Source organism: Pseudogymnoascus verrucosus (assembly GCF_001662655.1).
Source record: "Pseudogymnoascus verrucosus strain UAMH 10579 unplaced genomic scaffold scaffold_44, whole genome shotgun sequence".
Taxonomy (NCBI): Eukaryota; Fungi; Ascomycota; class Leotiomycetes; order Thelebolales; family Thelebolaceae; genus Pseudogymnoascus; species Pseudogymnoascus verrucosus.
Window position 1 is genome coordinate 196,890 of NW_017263695.1, and position 19,245 is coordinate 216,134.

General features: G+C 53.5%; 6 protein-coding genes across 6 annotated transcripts; 2 read left to right on the forward strand and 4 right to left on the reverse strand.

The window, feature by feature from the left end:
• The first annotated feature begins 412 nt into the window (after window positions 1-412).
• VE01_08522 (uncharacterized protein) lies at window positions 413-2,874 on the forward strand. Its single transcript, XM_059463973.1, has 6 exons — window positions 413-773; window positions 933-1,111; window positions 1,160-1,501; window positions 1,660-1,710; window positions 1,767-1,856; window positions 2,346-2,874. The coding sequence occupies exons 2-6, from the start codon at window positions 945-947 to the stop codon at window positions 2,566-2,568; spliced, it is 873 nt and encodes a 290-aa protein (XP_059319455.1). The 5' UTR covers window positions 413-773; window positions 933-944; the 3' UTR covers window positions 2,569-2,874.
• A 368-nt stretch (window positions 2,875-3,242) lies between these two features.
• On the reverse strand, window positions 3,243-4,817 carry CEG1 (Dcp1p-Dcp2p decapping enzyme complex alpha subunit; the record flags this gene model as incomplete). Its single annotated transcript, XM_018277944.2, has 2 exons — window positions 4,324-4,817; window positions 3,243-4,224 (listed from the first exon to the last, which is right to left on the reverse strand). The coding sequence occupies exons 1-2, from the start codon at window positions 4,497-4,499 to the stop codon at window positions 3,243-3,245; spliced, it is 1,158 nt and encodes a 385-aa protein (XP_018127548.1). The 5' UTR covers window positions 4,500-4,817.
• A 1,255-nt stretch (window positions 4,818-6,072) lies between these two features.
• On the reverse strand, window positions 6,073-8,116 carry VE01_08524 (uncharacterized protein; the record flags this gene model as incomplete). Its single annotated transcript, XM_018277945.2, has 5 exons — window positions 7,725-8,116; window positions 7,451-7,600; window positions 6,738-7,370; window positions 6,502-6,678; window positions 6,073-6,446 (listed from the first exon to the last, which is right to left on the reverse strand). Exons 1-5 carry the CDS (start codon window positions 7,741-7,743, stop codon window positions 6,073-6,075), a joined length of 1,353 nt encoding a protein of 450 aa, XP_018127586.2. The 5' UTR covers window positions 7,744-8,116.
• A 427-nt stretch (window positions 8,117-8,543) lies between these two features.
• On the reverse strand, window positions 8,544-12,355 carry VE01_08525 (uncharacterized protein; the record flags this gene model as incomplete). The annotated part of the gene is made up of 6 exons (XM_018277946.2): window positions 12,156-12,355; window positions 11,846-11,904; window positions 11,722-11,787; window positions 11,582-11,640; window positions 9,673-11,520; window positions 8,544-9,621 (listed from the first exon to the last, which is right to left on the reverse strand). Exons 2-6 carry the CDS (start codon window positions 11,846-11,848, stop codon window positions 8,544-8,546), a joined length of 3,054 nt encoding a protein of 1,017 aa, XP_018127587.1. The 5' UTR covers window positions 11,849-11,904; window positions 12,156-12,355.
• Window positions 12,356-13,558: 1,203 nt separating this feature from the next.
• SNF5 (SWI/SNF chromatin-remodeling complex subunit) lies at window positions 13,559-16,407 on the reverse strand. The gene is made up of 2 exons (XM_018277947.2): window positions 14,344-16,407; window positions 13,559-14,256 (listed from the first exon to the last, which is right to left on the reverse strand). Exons 1-2 carry the CDS (start codon window positions 16,198-16,200, stop codon window positions 13,954-13,956), a joined length of 2,160 nt encoding a protein of 719 aa, XP_018127584.1. The 5' UTR covers window positions 16,201-16,407; the 3' UTR covers window positions 13,559-13,953.
• Window positions 16,408-16,652: 245 nt separating this feature from the next.
• On the forward strand, window positions 16,653-18,839 carry CDB4 (Curved DNA-binding protein (42 kDa protein)). Its single transcript, XM_018277948.2, has 4 exons — window positions 16,653-16,775; window positions 16,948-17,136; window positions 17,196-17,993; window positions 18,055-18,839. Exons 1-4 carry the CDS (start codon window positions 16,751-16,753, stop codon window positions 18,198-18,200), a joined length of 1,158 nt encoding a protein of 385 aa, XP_018127585.1. The 5' UTR covers window positions 16,653-16,750; the 3' UTR covers window positions 18,201-18,839.
• Window positions 18,840-19,245: the final 406 nt, after the last annotated feature.

Sequence of the window (19,245 nt, forward strand, 5' to 3'; positions counted from 1 at the left end):
TTTACGTTGTTTGTTTACATCCCTTTGGTGATTGTGAAGTTGCATTTCATCGGTCCATCACTTGCTGTTGTTGATATATCATGGACAGACGGGACCTGATATCAATATTTAATAATCATTACTCTTCTACTCTGTTCCTCCTCTTTCTTTTAATGTTCTACAGCTTCCTTATATCTCCTTTACTGTCCCTGCTGCCTTGTTGTCCTTGATCTCTCCTGCTCTGATTATATTCGTGCATCTATTCCTTTGAGTATATATTATTATCTACCGCTAGAGGGAGAGAAGCGAACTGGCATAGGATTCTTATTTATTCCCACCCAGGTACCATTTCCTCTTCGACCCCCTTATTTTATGAGAGAGGATGCTCCTAGAGTACCCCGACGATACTTTCCATTAAACAACCCCCCTTTCACCCCAATCCAGTCAAACCAGACGAAACCAGACGCGTCTAAGAAGCGAGAGCCCCAGCCCTATATATTGTTTACCTCCACCCCCAAAACAAACTTCCTCCTTTTACCTTTCCACAAGCACCATCAAATTTCAAAACTCACGTTCTCCCTTCACTTGTGTTTATACACTCTTACACTCTTTCAATCCTCCATCAACTCCTTTCAAACTTCCAAAAAAAACTACCATACCCCCTTTAATTCCTTTCATACCTCTCTTGTTGATTGATCTGTACGGACCTTTCAACTTCAACCTTCAGTCTCCGTTACCAACACACTGTCAACCTTGCACAACAACTCAATCCAATTCAATCAATCAAGATCACTGTAAGTAAGATATGTTTGTTATGATTACCATTGCTATTGTTACCAACCACAATCTCAATCTCAATCACGGATGGTTGAGATTGCAGTTTGTGATGATAGCCTTCAACCCACCCCTTTCTTCCTGGATGAATGGAAACTAACATCAATTAACCTAATCAGCATCAAGTCAACATGAAGGTCAACATGCGCTCTACCGTGGCTCTCACCCTTGCTGCCCTGGCTTTTGGTGCTGTCACTGCCAACGCCCACAACACCCTCGACGAGGTCAGTGAGTATCATGTCACCGAGGTTGACACCGAGACTGTCGATTGCACCGACACTTCTTCTCTCCCAGACTTGTAAGTTTCAGCCCCTTCCAATATTTATCTTATCTAACCTCTGTTTAGCTCAGTCAATACCTTTTACTCCACCCATGTGCACCAGTCAGTCAAGTACACCTTGTCCAGTGGGCATACCTTGGCCCTCCCAACCGAGGTCATTGGTGGCTTGAATGGCTTGACCAGTCTTTTCCATTTCTACTCTCACACCGAGGGACAGCAGATTACTTCTGCCACTACTTCTGTTGAGGAGCAGCCAACTGTGTCATCTGCCGCCTCTACGGCCTCTACTTCCACTGGGGAAAAGCCAATCATCTCGACTGTCCCGTCGTTCACCAGCACCGTGGTTCAGCCAACCTTTGTTTCGATCCCTGTTGCCAGCGAGCCTGTTCCTGTTGTTGCTCCCTCCAGGTAAGACTTTTATCTGATCTATCCTTGAAACAAATCTTTGGAAACCAACCCTGAGAATCAATTTTGGGTTCTCCAATCTGGTTCTCCGATCTTTGGAAACCAATCTTGGAAAATCAATCTTTGGAATCATCATTGAGAAACAAGCTGACATTGTACAGCAGCGCCGAAGCTCACTCTGAGGCTTCTACCGAACCTGTCCCTGTCACTACGTAAGATCACAAAGTTTACTGACCCCCAATTCCAACATTCTCTAACATCATTACAGTGCCGAGCAGCCTTCTGCCACCAAGGAAATCATTCCTCCAGTCGTCAGCACTGAGACTCCCCTGGCCAACCCTCTCCGCCCATCCGTCACGTACGTACCAATTTCTCTTGTCTTCTTATTTCCTTCGTCATCATCTCTAACACTCCCCCAGCCCCAGTGATACCCCCACCAGCACCTCAATCACTTTGACCACAACTGAGACCCTGCCAAGCGTTCCAATCCCTCCAGTGAAGGAAGGCGTATCCCAGGTTTCTTCAGAGGCATCTGAGGCAATCCCAAACCCTCTCAAGACTCACGTCGGTCCCCCTATTGTCTCGGTTCATTCCTCCATCTTGGACATGACCACCGAGACACTGACCAACTCCCACACAACCGTGGTGACTGTCATTGAAAACCCTACCGATACTCCTTTTGCAGTTGACTGCTTCTCCACCACCTACGTTACTGTTTACTCTCCCCCCAGCCCCCCGGCCTCAGAAGCCACCTTGTCAGTCGCTCCTTCACCATTCCTATTTTACCACCCTCCCTCAATTCCCCACCATCAACCCCCACACAAAGAAACAAGCTAACAACCTCCAGTCCCCCCAGCTACACCGCAATCGCCCAACCCCCCACCACCATCGTCGCCACCGGTGTCCCCCACCCAAGCAACAACACCACCGTCGTCGCCACCGGCATCCCACGCCCAAACAACACCACCACGGGACAAACTCTCCCACCGATCCACGGCGCCGCGCCCACTCTCTCCGCCACCCCTGGCATCCTCCTCGCCTTCTGCGGTCTGATCTGCTACTTGATCTAATCCCATGCAGGGTCGCCTTCTGCACTCAGTATATTGCGGACAACAGGCGTGTATTTGTAGAAACATACAGTTACGTATGATAGTTACCAAATTTTCTGATTTCGTTCTGTCCTTCAACCAAGGCTGCTCGTGTAATGTCGGATCTTCGCGGCGGTGCTTGAGGGTTGGAAGGTTCAGATGGGAAGTGTTTATTGAAAAGATGGAGATGGGCGGCTAGGTGCAGCTGGATCGTTTTTGCGTGGGTCGGTGCAGGCTGGTGTTTGGTCTGGACGGCGGACGGCGTTCATAGGCTGCAGTTAGGATGGGAATACAAACTTGTCTCTTTGATTTATTGTATGTGTGAGTGCGTGCAGATCAAATGTTTGATACTTGTAAATTGTCTGTCGCATCTTCTTCACACCCAAAGAACCGATCTGAACAAATAAAAATTTCCTTTTAAGGTAGCTACTTTTCGATGAAGGCTACGCATATAAATACAACCCACCACCCCCGAAACACGCATATAGAAGCTGTCTACAACTTGCGTTCTTGTCTTTTTTAAACCGCAATTCACAGCCGGGAAAACGCCCAAGCCAGACCGCAACGCCATCACCACTAACATATCCCACCCCAAACCCATCAAAATAACCTCCTCCCCCCACCCCTCCCCGCCTCCAAACAATCCATCACCTCTCCTACGCACCCTTCCCCATCCCCCTCCTCGCCTCCTCCTCCCTCAACCCCTGTCTCCTCTTCCACTCTCCCTTAATCTCCCCCGCCGCGCCAATCAGCTCCGCCTCTGTCACGCGATCCCTAATACTCTCAATAACACTCTCCACCGTACTACTATGATTCGCCTTATCCTTATCATCCCTAAACCGCATGAACCTCCATCTTCCACTATCATCCATCGAGCACTCCACCACGCGCTCATGCAGCGGCTCCCCCCTCGCCTTCAAATCCTCCCACTCCCCCTCTTCGAGATGAAGGGTGCCGTACCACTTCTCACCGCGGTCGCCGGTCCAGACGAAGAGTTTGACGACGGGGAGGGCGTCGTAGTCTGTCCAGCTCCCCGACTCGTCTTTGACGACCGCGAAATCGAGACGCATCAAGAAATCTACACTGTTTTCGTTCTCCGGCTTCCACTTCAGGATCCCGGGGTCAGTACCGTACCGATACGCTGCCCCGCGACATGTGAAGATTAACCCATCGTTTCCATGCGGTAGCCCGGGGAGCACGGCGCGGAACATCATCTCCAACCCGTAGGGGAGCTGCATATCTTTTAGTTGGACTTCAAACGGCATATGCGGCTTTTCCTCGGGAAACCTCCTCAGGAGCTCCTCATACGGCGCAAACACCCCGTCCTTGAAATACGCGAGTCGTTTATCCAATGTCCGGCTGATCAGGGGTTTGCGGTCGAGAGTCAGACAGTCGAAAACGAGGTAGGTGGCGCGGAGGCCGGTGGGGAGGTTGTCGAGGACGAGCTCGCCGTCGATGAGAGTGTTGGTGTGGAAGGAGGCAAAAGAAGGGTCGTCTTTGAGAGGGAAGTGGAGGTTGGGGATGTACCAGTAGTCGTTGCGGCGGTCGATGAGGAAGTGGGCTTCGGAGCCGTTGGTGGGGTCCGCGGTGCAGTAGAGGAGGTAGCGTTGGCCGTCGGACTTTTCGCAGACGTAGTAACTACATTGCCACCACCATTAGCTGTTTATTCCCAGATCTAATTGTCCAGTGTGACCCTGGTTGAAAGCGGAGGGAGGGGGGTGAGGGGGGGGTACGCACTCTTGCTTCATCAACTCCCCAATATGCTTTCTCGAGAAGCTAACCGGTTGCGCCCCCGGAAACCCCTTCTGACTCCTCCCCAGCAGCCGCGCGACCTCTTCGCGCAGCGGGCGCGCGTCTTCATCGCTCAGCTTCTCGCCTGGGGCAGAGATGTCGATGAGTTTCGCCTGCGCCATGGTTGCGCTTCCTTTGTCCTCTCTCTGTGGCGTGAGGTGCGTGTGGTTCGGTTTGGTGGTTTACTTGGACTTTAGAGGGTAGGATGGGCGTTTGGTTATATGGGTGTAGAGGCTTGGTGGAGGAGGGGTATATTATAGAGAGCTGGGGGGCGCATAGGTGAATTCGAGGACGAGGCAGCGAGTCGAGACCGATATTGCCCGATTGGGAGGCGGTGGAAGTTGAGATCGGGGGAAGTGTAATTCCGGTCCGGGCTACACCACTTATCAACTACCAGCCAGGTCAGCGCAGTCCATCCCTCTCACAAAAATCCATCAAACTCTCTTTCATCATCAAAGGACTCCTTGAAAGTTTGCTGTCGGTCGAGTTTCCGTCCTCGTCAGACACCCAGTGAGAGGACGTTCATATCTGCCTCAGCTCACCCACTTGTTGCTCACTTGTGCTATTTCTATGTTCTGCTTCTTGTCTGTTGAGACAATTGTGCTTTGCTTCGTCAAACTTTACGCGCCTGTCCCGTACCATGTTTGTCCGGTTTGTTGTAGGCTACAGCAAAGCGGATGACATGGTGGGGGACAGGCGGGTGGAGTGTGACTGAGTGTAATTATTTCCACGGAAACGTTTGGGGTTATAGAGATAGCTATAAGTGGGAAAGTGCGTGGGTTTGGGTGGCTCTTTAGACCCTTCAAAGGACTGACTCCTTGGATCCTTCTTACCGATCGAGTTTTCGACCCCGTCAGACACCCGATGGAGGATGTAACCAGCCGTCCTATCTCGCTCATCCGCTGCCTTGTATGCCCTCTAATCCCCTCCTTCCATCCGTCGAGATACTTGTGCTTCGACAAACTTGATTTGCATTTTCCACACCATGTTTGCCCGGTTTGTTGTAGGCTACAGCAAAGCGGATGACATGGTGGGGGGAAGGCAAGTCAAGTGTGACCAAGTGTAATTATTTCACGGACGGTTTGGAAGAAGTTAGAGGTCGTACAGGTCGGCGAATAAAGAGGTTCGAGTAACTGTTTATACCCTTCATTGGGCTGTCTGATGAAGACGAGGTTAAGTAGGAGGATGGCTGAGGGGTGATGGTGGGGATGGTATGTCCTCGTGCAAGTGATCTGAGGAACTGACATAGGTCATGATATCAAACTACTTCGAGATGAGAATGCGAACACATCCGCTGAGAACTGGGTTATCACCGCTGGCACTAGGCATTATGACTTCTATTCGAGAGAGCAAGTTGTAGTTTTATCAAAGGAGCAGGCCAGTGCACATACGGAGAGGGCACGTATGGAGAGGCCGCACACATATGGAGACTACACTCCAAGCAATATCAAAATACTGAACCACCATATCCAGAAAACTCGTGAATGCTTGGACTATAGTACAATGACCAAATCCATCCCATGCCTATATGAAGCGGGTATCCCAGATCCCCTCCCCAACGCCGCAGTAAACCCCCCCCAAACACCCATCCATCCAGACCTCCCAGCAGCCTATCTCGAGTCCGTCAAATCCAAAAACTCCAGTACCCAGCACCCACCATCCACCCCCCACCCCCCCTCACCTCCCTCACCTCCCTCACCTCCCCACCACAACCTCCGGCCTCCTCCCCGACCCCCCAAACCCACTCCCCACCCTCCTCCCCAACGAAAACCCCTCATCTCTCTCCCCCACCGCATCCTCCTCCCCCACCTCCGGCACCACGGCATCCCTCCTCGCGACCCTAAAAATATTCACCGTCCCCCCACTCGTCGCATTATCAAGCTGCTCCCGTAGCCTCGCAAGCTGGTACTGGCGTTTAATCGGCATCAGCACCGGTTGCGGGAGGTAGGGCTGGGGGTTCCATTTTGAGAGCGCGGACATCACCAGCGCGGTTTCTTCGTCGGAGTCGATGGGGCCGGCGTTGGCGTCGTCTTCGTCTTCGAGGGGGGCGTTGGCGTCGATTGCTGCTTCTGCGGGGGCGGGGGTTAGTGGGTGTGATGGGGGGAGGGGGGGAAGGGGACGTACTTTGCTGTTTGGCTTGGTTCTTCTTCTGGTAGGCTGCGAGGAGCATGTCGTATGGTAGAGAACGGCCGGGGACCGCGCGCTTAGCGCCCATAGAATGCGATTTGCACGTCAGTGACCTAGCACAAGGAACACCATTAGGTGTGATGACACCACACTGCCTCTCCACATCCACCGGAACTATTTCCAATTAGCCTCTCTCCACTCCCCTCAGATCCACAGAGTCAGGAACAACATACCTTTCGCCTTAACAATCTTCGCCTTTGGCTCATCCTTCTTCTTCTTCTGCTTAGGCATCTTCTCTGCATCCCCCTCCGCCTTCCTCTTCTTCCCCTGCTTCTTCTCCCCCCCCTCCTCACTCTTCTTCCCCGCCGTCTTCTTCGCGCTCTTCAACCCCGCCGGCGTCTTCTTCACCACCTCCGGCGACGCGCTCGGTTCAGGGTCATCATCATCCTCCTCCCCCTCCGCATTATTTCCCATCGCCGTATCCCCCTCCGCATCGACCTTCTCCTTCTTCTCCAGCCCCTTCTCCTTCTTCTCCTTCTTCTCCTTCACCTTCTTCACTTTCTCCCCTCCCCCCTCGTCAGCCGCAGCGCCCTCCTCCTCCTTCCGTCGCGCGGCTCGCTCTTTAGCTTCTTTCCGCTTCCGCGCAGCCTCTTTTTTGTCGGCGAGACACTTCTCAATATGCGTCTTCCTCGCGCTCTTCAGCACGCTCTTCTTGCAGTGCTTACACAGGCTCGTCTCGGGACTATCCTCCAGCGGCCGCCCCGTCGCAAAGGTATCGCGCGTACTATCATCGAGCTGATTGACCACCGGTCCTGGTGAGGCGCCCGAGTTGGTGGAGGGGGAGTCGGTGCCTTTCTTTTTATCATCTGCGCACCATACTTGTTAGCCTATCTCTCCACCAACACCACACTACTTGACAATTATCCACGGGGGAGGGTGGACGAACCATCGACTACACTCCCATCCCTCCAGTTCCCGGGCTTATTATGTTTTGGCGCAGGCCTCTTCAACTTAATCGTCCCATTCGGTCGGATCTCCTTCCTTGGCGTAACTTTCACCGTGGTCTCCTCATCTGAGCCTACTGGCGCGCTCGAATCTGCCATAGCACCAATTAACATCTATTCCTCTTATACCATATCACAGCACCGCGGCGCATCTCCTTTCAATCCAGCCGCGGGTGGCTGGGGGAGCACATGCGCAGCTGGGAGGAAAGCACACACCTTTCTTCGTCTCCGCCATAATAATTGTATATTCCCAATAATCCTGCTCTCAAAAAATATAAACACCCCTCTTCGTGCTCACTTCACAAACCCTCGTCCCTTTTTTGCGCTCCTGCGTCGATTGACGTCCTGACGTCGCGAGGCTGTGGCTCGCCTACCGGGGTAAGTAGTGTGGCTTTCGCAGTGCTGTGGCGGCGCCTTGGTGGCCGGTCGCGCGGTCGCAATGGACGAATTTGCGAACGACGCGCAAGGTACGCTGGGGTGTGAGGGATAGATGGATGGTATATAGATGAATAGAAGTAGGAGTAAGAGATGGAGATGGGATGAGATGGATGGGGGGTATTTGTAGTGGTGGATGATTGATGGAATTGATTGATGATGATGTTGGGGTGGTGAGGTGCTGGAGCCGAGAGGGTGGTTGTGGTTAGTTTAGCCTCGTCGCGGACGGAGATGTAGTTTACGTGCACTTCACATCAGCAACCACGACGTAGAGAGTAGATATGGAATAAATGATGTTTACGATATACTTACTACTCTAGATAATAAACCCCAATTCAGCAGTTGTATATACGAATTGCGCCGATCGCACAAGCACACTCACTATTCACATTCATCACACAAAGAAACGTACCATACAGCAACATACATGCCATTATGAGTGACAGTACTTCAACCACTCTACCCCCCATCTATCTATCTAATCCCACGCCCCCTCCCACCCGCAACAATGCCATCGCAAGAACTCCAAGATCAAACATCCCCCAAAAAAATGCACGTCTTTAAACAACCCATCCACCCATCCGTATATCACACACCCCCCTACCTATCCCTCCTCCCCCCCCTCTCCTTCTTCCCCTTCCCCTCTCCCCCCTCCACCACAGCCCCCTTCTTAGTCGGCCTCCTCACCCTCGGCTGCTCCGAATGCAAATGGCCCAACTCCTCCACCGCCATCCCATTCCGCCACGCAAGACACCTATACGTCTCCCTCGCCTGCTGCAACACCTTCGTCTGTCTTGCCGAAACGCGTTTCCTCCCCTCATCCTGGCTCGGCTCCTCGCTCGCCGCGGGGACAGGGGCGAGGTACTCTCTGCGTGCGATCATGTGGGCTTTGATCTTGTCTTCGAATAGCTTGATTTCCTTCTGGAGTTTGAGTTCGTTGACGCCCCGAGGATCAAGCCAGGCGAGTAAGCCGTCCACACTCTCCGCGTCGTCGTAGTAGGCCCACTCCTTCGCATCGAACACGCTCGTCGCGCCCTCCTCTGCGCGTTTCCGCTCGGGCACGCTGACGTCGAATTGCTTGCGGTACTCGGCTTGCCAGGCAGCAGGCATATCGATGTATCCCTCGCGCTCGAGCGGATCCGGGCCCTGGACCCAGAGACAGCCATTCGCGTACCCGGCATCGGCGGTAGAGCTATTAGGCAGACCGGCATATGGCATTCCGTTGCGCTCAAACCAGTAGTATCTATTCCAGAAGCGGTCCTTACCCAAGCAGCGTGTGCGCGGGCAGTCGGCTTCGCGGAGGTCGTTGTCGATGACCGCGATCTCTTCTTCGCACTGCTTGATCGTGTCCTGTTTCTTCTGGATGTCCTTGAGGAGCTTGGTGAACTGCTTTGATTGCTTTGGCATCTTGGCTGCGGCTTCGGCTTTCTCGCGGCGCTCTTGCTCTAATTCGCGCTTGCGTTGGCGCTCGGCAGCTCGGTCGTTGCCGCGGCGGAGGGAGCGGCCGAGATGGATGTCCTCGTCGGTATCGACTGTGGAGTCCTCTTCTACTTCGGGCTCTTCAGGGGTGGTCATCTTGGTGTCGCCGTTGACCTTGGCCTCTGGCTCCTCTAATGGAAGGGTGTTAGCAGGAAGGAGGACCTTCCTTTCCTCATTCAGCAGACGCAGCTCCTCCAGCCTATAATAAAGTTAGCAACTCATTAATATCAAGTCTCAAGTAAGTACTCACGCTATCTTCCGATCGCGCTGCCATTTGATCTTCTCCTTGCGGAAGCTCGTCATCTGCTCGCTACACTCCTCCATGAACCCACGAATAGCCTTCGTCTCCATAGTAAGCATGCAAATAATCTGCAAGATCTTAATCCTCAGGTTGATATCGATCCCCGCATACCTCAACCTCGCAGTCTCGACGCTAGGTTCCTCATCGACCGGCGCAAGGCTCTGCAGCAGCTCCTCGCACCGCTTCTCGAACCTCGGGAACTTCGCGAGTTGGTACAGCAACCCAACGACCACAATCTCCCATCCGCCATTCTTGAAATCGCGCTTCCGTAGCTTCTCTAGCCAATCCACGTCCTCCAACATCTCATCGGCTAAGTGCAACTTCTTCTCCTCGGGAGTAGGACTGCGCTCCGCCTCGGCCTTCAGAGCTTCCGCCTCGAGCTTGGCTAGACTGCTGCGCGTGGCTCTTCCCTTGGGCTTCGGTTCCGGCTCTGGGGTCGGCGTCTGGATGGCGCTTTCGTCGTTTTCGTCGTCCTCGTCTTCGCTATCGCTATCACTCTCGGGGAGTTGGATCTGGACCTTCCCGCCGTCGCTCTCGGAATCGGCAAGTAGCTTCAAGGTCGCGCAGTGGATCTCCACAAAGAGCTCACACTCGACATCCTCAGAGGTGATCTGCATTGCCTCGACGAAGTCGTCGAAGGTGAAAGAGTCGAGCTTGAAAATCTCGCAGTATACGTTCAAAGTGTCCCAGGTCTCCAACAGAGGTCCCATAGACTCCATGAGAATCCCATTATCCTTTGCCGGGTGGTCTTCGACAGGTACAGGGGTATTCTCTGAAAAGAACTTCAGCGGTGGTCGTTTAAGTATATCCTCCTTCCTCGGCGCAATCTGCAGATCCTCAATGGGGTATTTAATCGGAGGTGGCGGAGGCGGTTGTATCGGTAGCTGCTGCATAGGCGGGAACGAGAAAGTCGAGTTGTGGAAGTTGGTGTACTGTCCATTCGTAGGCGGGGTACCATTTCCATTGGGGTAAAATCCGTGCGCTTGGAACTGGTGCTGTGGTAAGGCGCGGTGTAGCTGCTGAGCCGGCATCTGAGGCGTAGGGTTCAAGGTCATAGGCTGCTTGCTCTTCGCTAATTGTCCCTGTAGTTGCTTGCTCTTATGGCTCTTGGGCGCTGGTTTCAGTTCCGGTAGTTTCGGGTTGTTGCCGGGGAACACGCCAACCATCCCATCAAAGTCCGGACCATTCTTCTTCTGCTGATGTTTCTGTTTCCTCTCAGCCGCGTGGCTCTCGTATTTCAGGTGCTGGGGTACTCGAGTGTCGATATGATATGTCTCGGCGACGTCAGGCTTCACCAGCCATGGCGCACCCGTCCAAGCCTCCCTCGTAACCGTCTTCTTGATGAACGAGCGCAAGACCTGCTTCGTGAAGATTTTGCGATCGCGTGTAATATGGTCGTCGTCCACCACTGCCTCCTCAAACGGCCGATTGTCCAGGCTGACAAAGTATCTCGAGAAAGCAGGGCTAACCGTGCCATTGGGCAGCACCTTGTTGCCAAACCGCGTCTTGTCCCGCACCACACCCGTCAAGCGCTCGCCGCTGACCACATGTACCATTACCACCTCGCCGGGATAGTAATCCTTCTTAAATTCGTCATATATGAGGTCCACCAGGTTATCAATTCGTGAGATCGTCTGGAACTGCACACGTCGGAGAATCGGGCCCTTGAGGGCAATAGGGAACGCCTGCTCGACCTCCTCCGCACCAGCCAGTTCGCTCTTTAGCGCCTCGAAGAAGTTGAGTCCCGAGTGTCCCGTTATTTGGCATATGAATCGGCGCTGCTTGTAGAAGTCCATGCTGTGGATTGGTTGTGTTAGAATAGCTGGGGTGGCTGCGTCAGACAGGCGAAATCCCTTACCGGTTCAGATAGATCTCATACTCTGTGAATACCTCTCCCGTCTGTGGAATCACCCACACCTACGCGCGTGTCAGTCTCACCGAGCAGGAGTATCGCGAGGAGCCAGCCGGGAAAGCCAGGCGAGAGAAAGAAGCTCTTACCTCGGTATCATCATCCGTAATCGTAGGCGTGGTGACATACTGCACCGGTTTCCTCTTAAAGAGCACCTAACCCGCATTAGCCCAGCACACCCCACAATCCCCAATCCCATCACCCATCACCTACCATCGTATCAGCGCCCGCAGGCCGCGGTGTTGTGTTGTCGCCGTGCAGCGCCCTTCAATCTGTCTCTCGAACCGGAGGTTAGCGCGTCACTCTTTCACCAAAAACTTTATGAGAACTTTATATCCTGCAGGGTGCAGAGCAAACTGCTACTCTGCAAGTGATTCTGGAATTGATTCACAGTTTTATTTGAAAGGGCCTGTTTTTCTCGCGCGCAGGTTGGAAAAATCCAAAGCTGTCACCGCTGTGGACAAAGCTGGCAAATCGAACCGGGGGCGCCCTCGTGTGTGTGGGGGGTTGGCAGAACACTTACGGAAGCGGCTCTTCGACGCGTTCACCTCGCGCCCACTATCGCGCTCTTTCACTTCTCCGCCCTTGCGTGTCTTCCCTGGGCGATGAGAAAAATCGCGAAAATCGTGGTTGTTGCTGGTGGCCGGGCGGGTTTGTTGTGAATTCGCGTTCTCGTACATGGGAGGGAGGGAGGGAGGGAGAAGGGAAAATGTGGGCGGGCGAGGGAGGCAGATCTTAAAAGAGCAGGCATAGTGGCTCTGCTACTACTTACCACTACTTACTACTTCTCTGGCTCGCTCGCTGCCGTGGAAAGGCGCTAGTCCGGACTGAACTGGGCGGGGATTGGTTGGAGAGGGCAGGCAGAGAAGCAAGACCCGCCCCGCCGTCCATCCCGCTCTCGCTTGCCCCATCGAACTTTCCACTCCACCACCCCCGAGCTGGGGAAACAACGCGTGAAGGGCTGGAGAGGATGGCGACGATGGGGGGATTTCGTGTACTCGTTGGGGAGCGACGGCGAGGGGGAAGAGGATGAGTATAGGTATGTGTGGGGAAGTATAAGGGGGAGGGAGGGAATTAGGAATATGGCATGTTGTTCGAGGGGGGGGAGCATAGGGGTCGTGGTAGGGGGGGAAGTCGGTATGACCTCGCTGTCCTTCAACGCGTATAGATTTATAGGCGGTGTACGGCACATATTGTTATATGAGATTAATCCAGGCATCTAGAATTTATTATTGTGTGTACACATGAGAAATACGAAAGAAATGGCGGGAATTATATATTGTTGTCGAGGGGGGCGAAGCATAGGGGTCACGGCGGTCAGGGGAGCTGTCAGCACTCTCTCCCTCAACGCATACAGTTCAGTCTTCATACTACTGCACGAACAGTCTTATATCATAACTCCACAGCTCTACGCTTTACCATCTCCCTCCTACATCCCATTCTCAGCCTCTATAAACCTCCCATCCCCGCCCCCCCAGATCCCCCTCAAAAAGGGGTCCTCCCACCCAAACCCTCCCCGCATCCCTCCATCACCACGCTCTCCTCATAAATTCCCCCAAAAAATACACATCTCTCTTCTCTTACTCTCACCATCTCTAAACCCTTAATAAAAAATATTCATCTTTAATTTTCCCAAAAATATTCGTGTTCGCCCCCCCCCCGCGCCGCCTCCGTTCCTTGCATCCCCTTACCCGCAAAACGGCGATTTAACCAAGGTCACAACCATAAAAGTTACCACACCAAACAAATGACGCCGTTAGTCCTAACCACGTTAGGCTACCCGGTGATAAGCGAACACGTGACTGTCACCAGCAACCTCCTTCCTTCTCTCCCCTTCCACCGCTGACGGGGACCGGGACTGCGGATAGGATGCTGGTATGGTATTGACGGGGTAGGGAGTCAACGTGGTCATCAGGCATTCTACAAGCCAAACATTGATATTTCATAGCAAATAAACCCCCAATAATTCCCATGAATCTGTTATATCCTTCTCCTTTTCAACCCCCCATAGCTAGTGTTCCAAGCCAACCGCCAGAAGTACAGAGTTTGTATACACATAAACAATGTAAAAATAAAATAAAGCCCTCGTATCCATCTCTCCAGTAACTAAGACACCGCTCGCCCCCCACCGATCCTATTCTACAACAAAACGCGCAAGAGTTACCAGTAAAATTAAAACTCCCCCAAGGCAAGCCAGCCAGCCAGCACCGCAGCGCTCGCTGTGCAACTCCAATCCCTATCCCATCACCACCATCTTACCCCCCCGCCTCCCCAATTTCCTACCCCTCCCCCCTTATCCCTTTTCCACTACCCACATCACATCACGCCCCCCCCGTCCTTGCATCCACCCTCTCCCTATGCTGCCGATTCCTCAAATGGACCTCAAACCCCTCGACCGACATCCCAGGGCCAGGGGTATACAATTTCCCCGGGCAATCGCTGCAGCGGATACGCGGGAACCACATGTACTTGACGTTATTCGAGGTCTCTGCCTCAGCAGGGGGGACGGGCATCTCGGTCGTGGCGTCGACGGCGAAGTAGCGCATCATCCCCTCGAAGCGGTCTTGCGTGTAGGTCTGCTGCAGGCCTTGGAGGCCGGATATGAGCCATGCTGGTGGTGGAGGCTATAGATGGTGTCAGTAGATGCAATTATATCATTAATGGGGACCTAGAAACTGGGGAGTTAAAAGGGGTAAGTAGGTAAAACTCACAGGCGCAGGCAAACTCTGCCCCTGCCCCGGCGGCGGCGGCGCATCCACCCTCCCCACTTGCGCATTCATCACCGGCCCCGGCGGCGGCCCCGGGGTCGTCGTCTGCGCCGCCCCACCACCGAGCTGCTGATTCTGCAACCCTGGCGTAGAAGGCGGACCCATGCTCCCCCTCGCCGGCGTCCCCAATCCCGACACATTACTCTGGCTCCTACTATGCTGGCTCAGCGGCTTCGTCGTCGCCGCCTTCCGATCGCGGAGGTACTGCCGCAGCTTCTCCTTCCCGATCTTAAGCTTGATGATGAAGCTCACCGGACCGTCGGGCGACTCGTCGCGCGCGTCGCGTCCGCCGCCGAAGCGTCGTGCTGAGGTGCGCGTCTCGTGGTGGTGCAGGATTGCTTCGGGGGTTTCGGAGCGGCCTTGGTTCGCCATGCGTTGTTGGGCGGCTGTGGCGGCGCCGCGCATGTTGCGCGTACGTAGGGTGCCTTGTAGCTGGTTCGGTGCGGGCGATTCAGGTACGCTGTCATCGCTATCTTCTGATTCGGAGATGCCGTCGACACCACCGCTTGGGCCTGCGGCGCCGCGCTTACCGCGACCGGTGAGGCCGCTGACGCGCTTGAAGATCCGGCTCTCCTCGATCGTTTCAGCGGCGCCGGGGAGGACGGAAGATACGGTGAGGGTGCGGACAGTGCGTTGTCTGTCCTTGAGGTCTGGGAGTGTTGGGCCGCCGCGGCGGTTGACGGAGCGCTTTTGGCGGCGCTGTTCGCGCGAGAATATGACTTCGTTCTTCTCGAGGTCTGTCTCCTTCATCTCGTACAGGAAGGGCGCGTATTCGCGCGCTTGTTGGTGGGGGCGGAAGGCGGAGGGGAGGGGTGTGGGGAGGAAGGCGGCGACGAGGTCGGAGTCCTCGACGGGGCGGCCGTCGAAGGGGTAGCCGACGATGTAGAGGGATTTGGTGAAGAGTTGGGATTGCTCGCGGATGCAGTGCGCGATTGCGGTTGTGAATTCGCCGGAGAGGGATAGTTCGCGGGACATGGAGAGCGCGAATTCTTCGGGAGAGTTTAGAGGGTTGTTGACGTCCCATTCGAATTGGTCCACCAATGTATGTTGGCCAATCGTTATGTTCAGCTTGATCAGGATCCGCATCTCGTCATTCTTGTATGCCAAATACGGAAGTTCTGGGTCCAGCGCGTCCTCTTCGATGTATACAGGTGGGCAGAAATCCGCGAGCTGGTCGTAGATCTGGCGCATAACCATGTCGAGGACGTGGTCGGCCGCAGGGCCTTCCACGCCAAAATCTTCGACCAGTTGCTCAGCGAATAACTTCATTGGCACCACCCGGTCGTGAAGGTTCCACGTGAACGTGTCGCGCAGCTTAATCTTCTCCCAGTCGACATCAAGTCGTATCGGTATCAGCTCTTCAACTTGCTCGGCCTGCTGGTTCAAGTCCTTGCGCTTGACTCGCAGCATCGGGGTGCGCTTATTCCCAGCGCGGATTTTCGACACAGGATACAGCACCGACGGTACGGGCTCATCTGTGTGTCCATTCCCAAACCCATTGTATCCTTCTCCGTACAGTCGACTCGGCGGAAACCATTTGCGATACTGTGTCCGTATATCCGTGTAGTCCTGCACCTCACCCAGTTTCCGATTGAACGTCTCCTTCGCATTCTGCTGGACCTTAATCAGCGCCGCGCTGTGCAGAAGATCGCGCGTCGCATATTTCTCAGCGACTGCTGGCCTCGGCGGCGCCTTCCGTCGGTGAGGAAGATCGATGGCGCTTTCTGTCGCCGCCGTCGTCGCCGTGGTCGAATTCGGAGGCGCAACCGAGGAAGAGGCTTGATGTTGTTCGGGCGCCATGGCGGGAGACCATGCGCGGAAGTACGCCCAGCGAGTCCAGATGAAGAGACCCGTATGATATGCTGCGCAATGCTTAGGTCCTGTGCAAGTCGCTGTATGTTCCGGCCAGATTGGGCGTTGAGCACCGCGACACTCTCAGTTGGATGTTTCGCGGAGTCGCGACTTAAGGTTATACTGTAGTAGGGACACGGAAGAATCCACTTCCCAATATGGACTAGTTCGCCCTTCCCTTTACTCATGCTCCTTCTTACTTTTATACCCTGCAATTGTAAGCGAGAACTTCAAAAATCAAGCCACAGTTGCACGTGATATAATACACCGCCACAGCGATTCTGAACGGGACTGGACCTTGATGACATCGTTGGGAGCGAAGTGGGCTGCTGCTGTGGCTGGTGCTCTTGCTCGGGTCTTTGCCCACACAAACCAAGTCTCTTCGCATAGAACCAAGTCCAACTCAAACTGACAACACCCGCACTGATCTTCTTCACTACGCAATATAAACAACAACCTTTTATTTTCTAAAACTACTACTTCAAAAACAACCGCAAACATGGCCGAAGAGACCAAGGAAGTCGGTATGTATTTTATTTGGATTATTTATTCCTTATATTCCCATATTCCTTTCCAAAACCCTTATTATGACCCCGCTATCGAGCTTGCACACGACCCCACTTTGGGCGCATTTGCAGCTATTCGCAACACAGAACGCAGGAATAAAGAGCCAACGCTGATGATATAATGATATAGATTACACGCTTAACAACCCGGATACTCTTACCAAGTACAAGGATGCCGGAGCCATTTCCCACAAGGTCCTCGAAGCTGTCTCCAAGCTCTGTGTAGCTGGCGAGAAGATCGTAGACATCTGCGAGAAGGGTGATAAGCTGCTTGAGGAGGAGATCGCAAAGGTCTACAGAGGAAAGAAGATTTCCAAGGGTATGTCCAGGCCAAGATTCTGACGTTCTGAAGACGTCACTCACTCACCGTTCCATCAGGTATCTCCCACCCCACCACCGTCTCGCCTTCCTCCTTCGTCACCCCATATACCCCTCTCAAGTCCGACGAGGCCGAGGCCTCCGTTGCCCTGAACGCTGGCGATGTGATTAAGATCCAGCTCGGTGCACAAATCGATGGTTTCGGAACGATCGTTTGCGATAACGTCGTCGTCCCCGGCGGTGAGGATGATGCCCGCACCGCAGACCTGATCCTGGCTACCCACTACGCGAACGAGCTTCTCCTGCGCCTGATGGTCCCACCTGGACTACTGTCGACCGGCACACCCGAGGAGAAGGCCAAGGCCGCCGCCCAAAAGCCAGTCCCCCAGAGCCGCATGACCAGCCTTCTCGAGAAGGTCGTCAAGAGCTACGACTGCAACCTCGTCGAGAGCACCACCTCGTGGCTGTTCAAGCGCAACGAGATCGAGGGAGAGAAGAAGATCGTGCTCGCTCCAGGAGAGGGCTCCAAGGGCGAGGGTGTCCCAGAGGTCGGCGAGGTGTGGGGTGTTGAGGTCGGTGTCTCCCTGGGAACCGGTAAGCTCAAGAACCTTGAGAACAGAGCTACTCTCCATCGCCGCACTACCCTTACCTACGGTCTCAAGAGAGACAGCTCCAAGAAGACCCTTAACGAGGTCGTCAAGAAGTTCGGTACCTTCCCATTCTCCCTCAGGCAACTCGACGACGAGAGGCAGGGCAAGGTCGGTGTTGTTGAGTGTGTCCGCGGCAACGTTTTCCGCGCGTACGAGGTTGTTGGTGACAAGGACGGAGCTGCTGTTGCCAGACTTCTGACCACCATCGGTAAGTAAAAAATGCTACGCCACTGACTTTTATGATTTTCATCATCTAACATCCCTATTAGCCATCACCAAGAACGGCGTCCAGAAGCTCGCTGCCGCCCCAGCCCTTGACGTGTCCCAGTACAAGACCGACAAGAAGATCACCGACGAGGAGATCCTCAAGATCCTCGAAGAGCCCATCGCCAAGCCCAAGAAGGCGAAGAAGTAGATCACCAAACCCCAGCTCCTGCTGCTTCGGGGAGGGGGGGCTTATGTCGCAAGATGCGAATGACCCGAGTAGTAAATGACTGACGTTTCATGATCTGGCGATCGTGCCTTTCAAACTGGAACCCTCAACTTGGAAGTCAAAAGCCAGGAGTGTGTGTGCCCCTATTCACAATATTTTTGGACCATAGGGACGCATCTGCTGCCATGTTTTTTGTATTTCTTTGTGTGGGGTGATAGTAGTTGAAATGCGCGAGTTAACTTTTGGCGACCGATGTGTCACGAAGAATAGCTTGATCATCTCTTTTTTTGTATGGAAGGGTGTAGCGTTAGCCACAAATTCCAGCAACTGAGAATCGTGATCTCCACGAGGAAGTTTTTTTTTTTTGGATAGACCAACCATGCCTTGCCCGTTCCAGAGTACGATTTCTGTCTCGCCCTCATTGTTATATGACCATCTGATTTTTGCTACAAAGTTAAGAAATGAGTAATGATCATTCTAAGTGAATCGAATAAAACAATGGTATCAGATCCTATCCTACACAATATGACACAATAACGATCCTTCAGGATTTGTGTAATACCGTGTGACCTTTTTCTTCACTTCAGACCCAGCATGTAACATAACCCGCTTCCTTCCTGGAGTCCGAACATCCCGACTGCGAAGCACTTATAGAGCCCTTTGCCCCCGCGTCTGGAGTAATCCCTTCGTCACAGATTTCGTCCCAACATCACAGACCTCAGCCATTCGACTCTTCAGCCGCTACGAAGCATCTCAAGTCCTTCCTTTTCGGCATCACTGCTCTGTTTATCTGGGCTGCCCTAGCTGAGGAACCTCTGGATCCTTGTATCAGAATAAATGAAAGGGGACTGGCAGAATATGACTGCGATAGCTGCTCTTGTTCTTGAAGTTGGACTATATTGCGATATTGATGTGCATTGCTATGGCGGGTGCTGTCCGGTTCAAAATGATCTATAGTGAGTTTCACCCTGCATTACTACCTGGGCTTAGGAATAACTTTATATTCAAGGTATTATCAGACCCTATT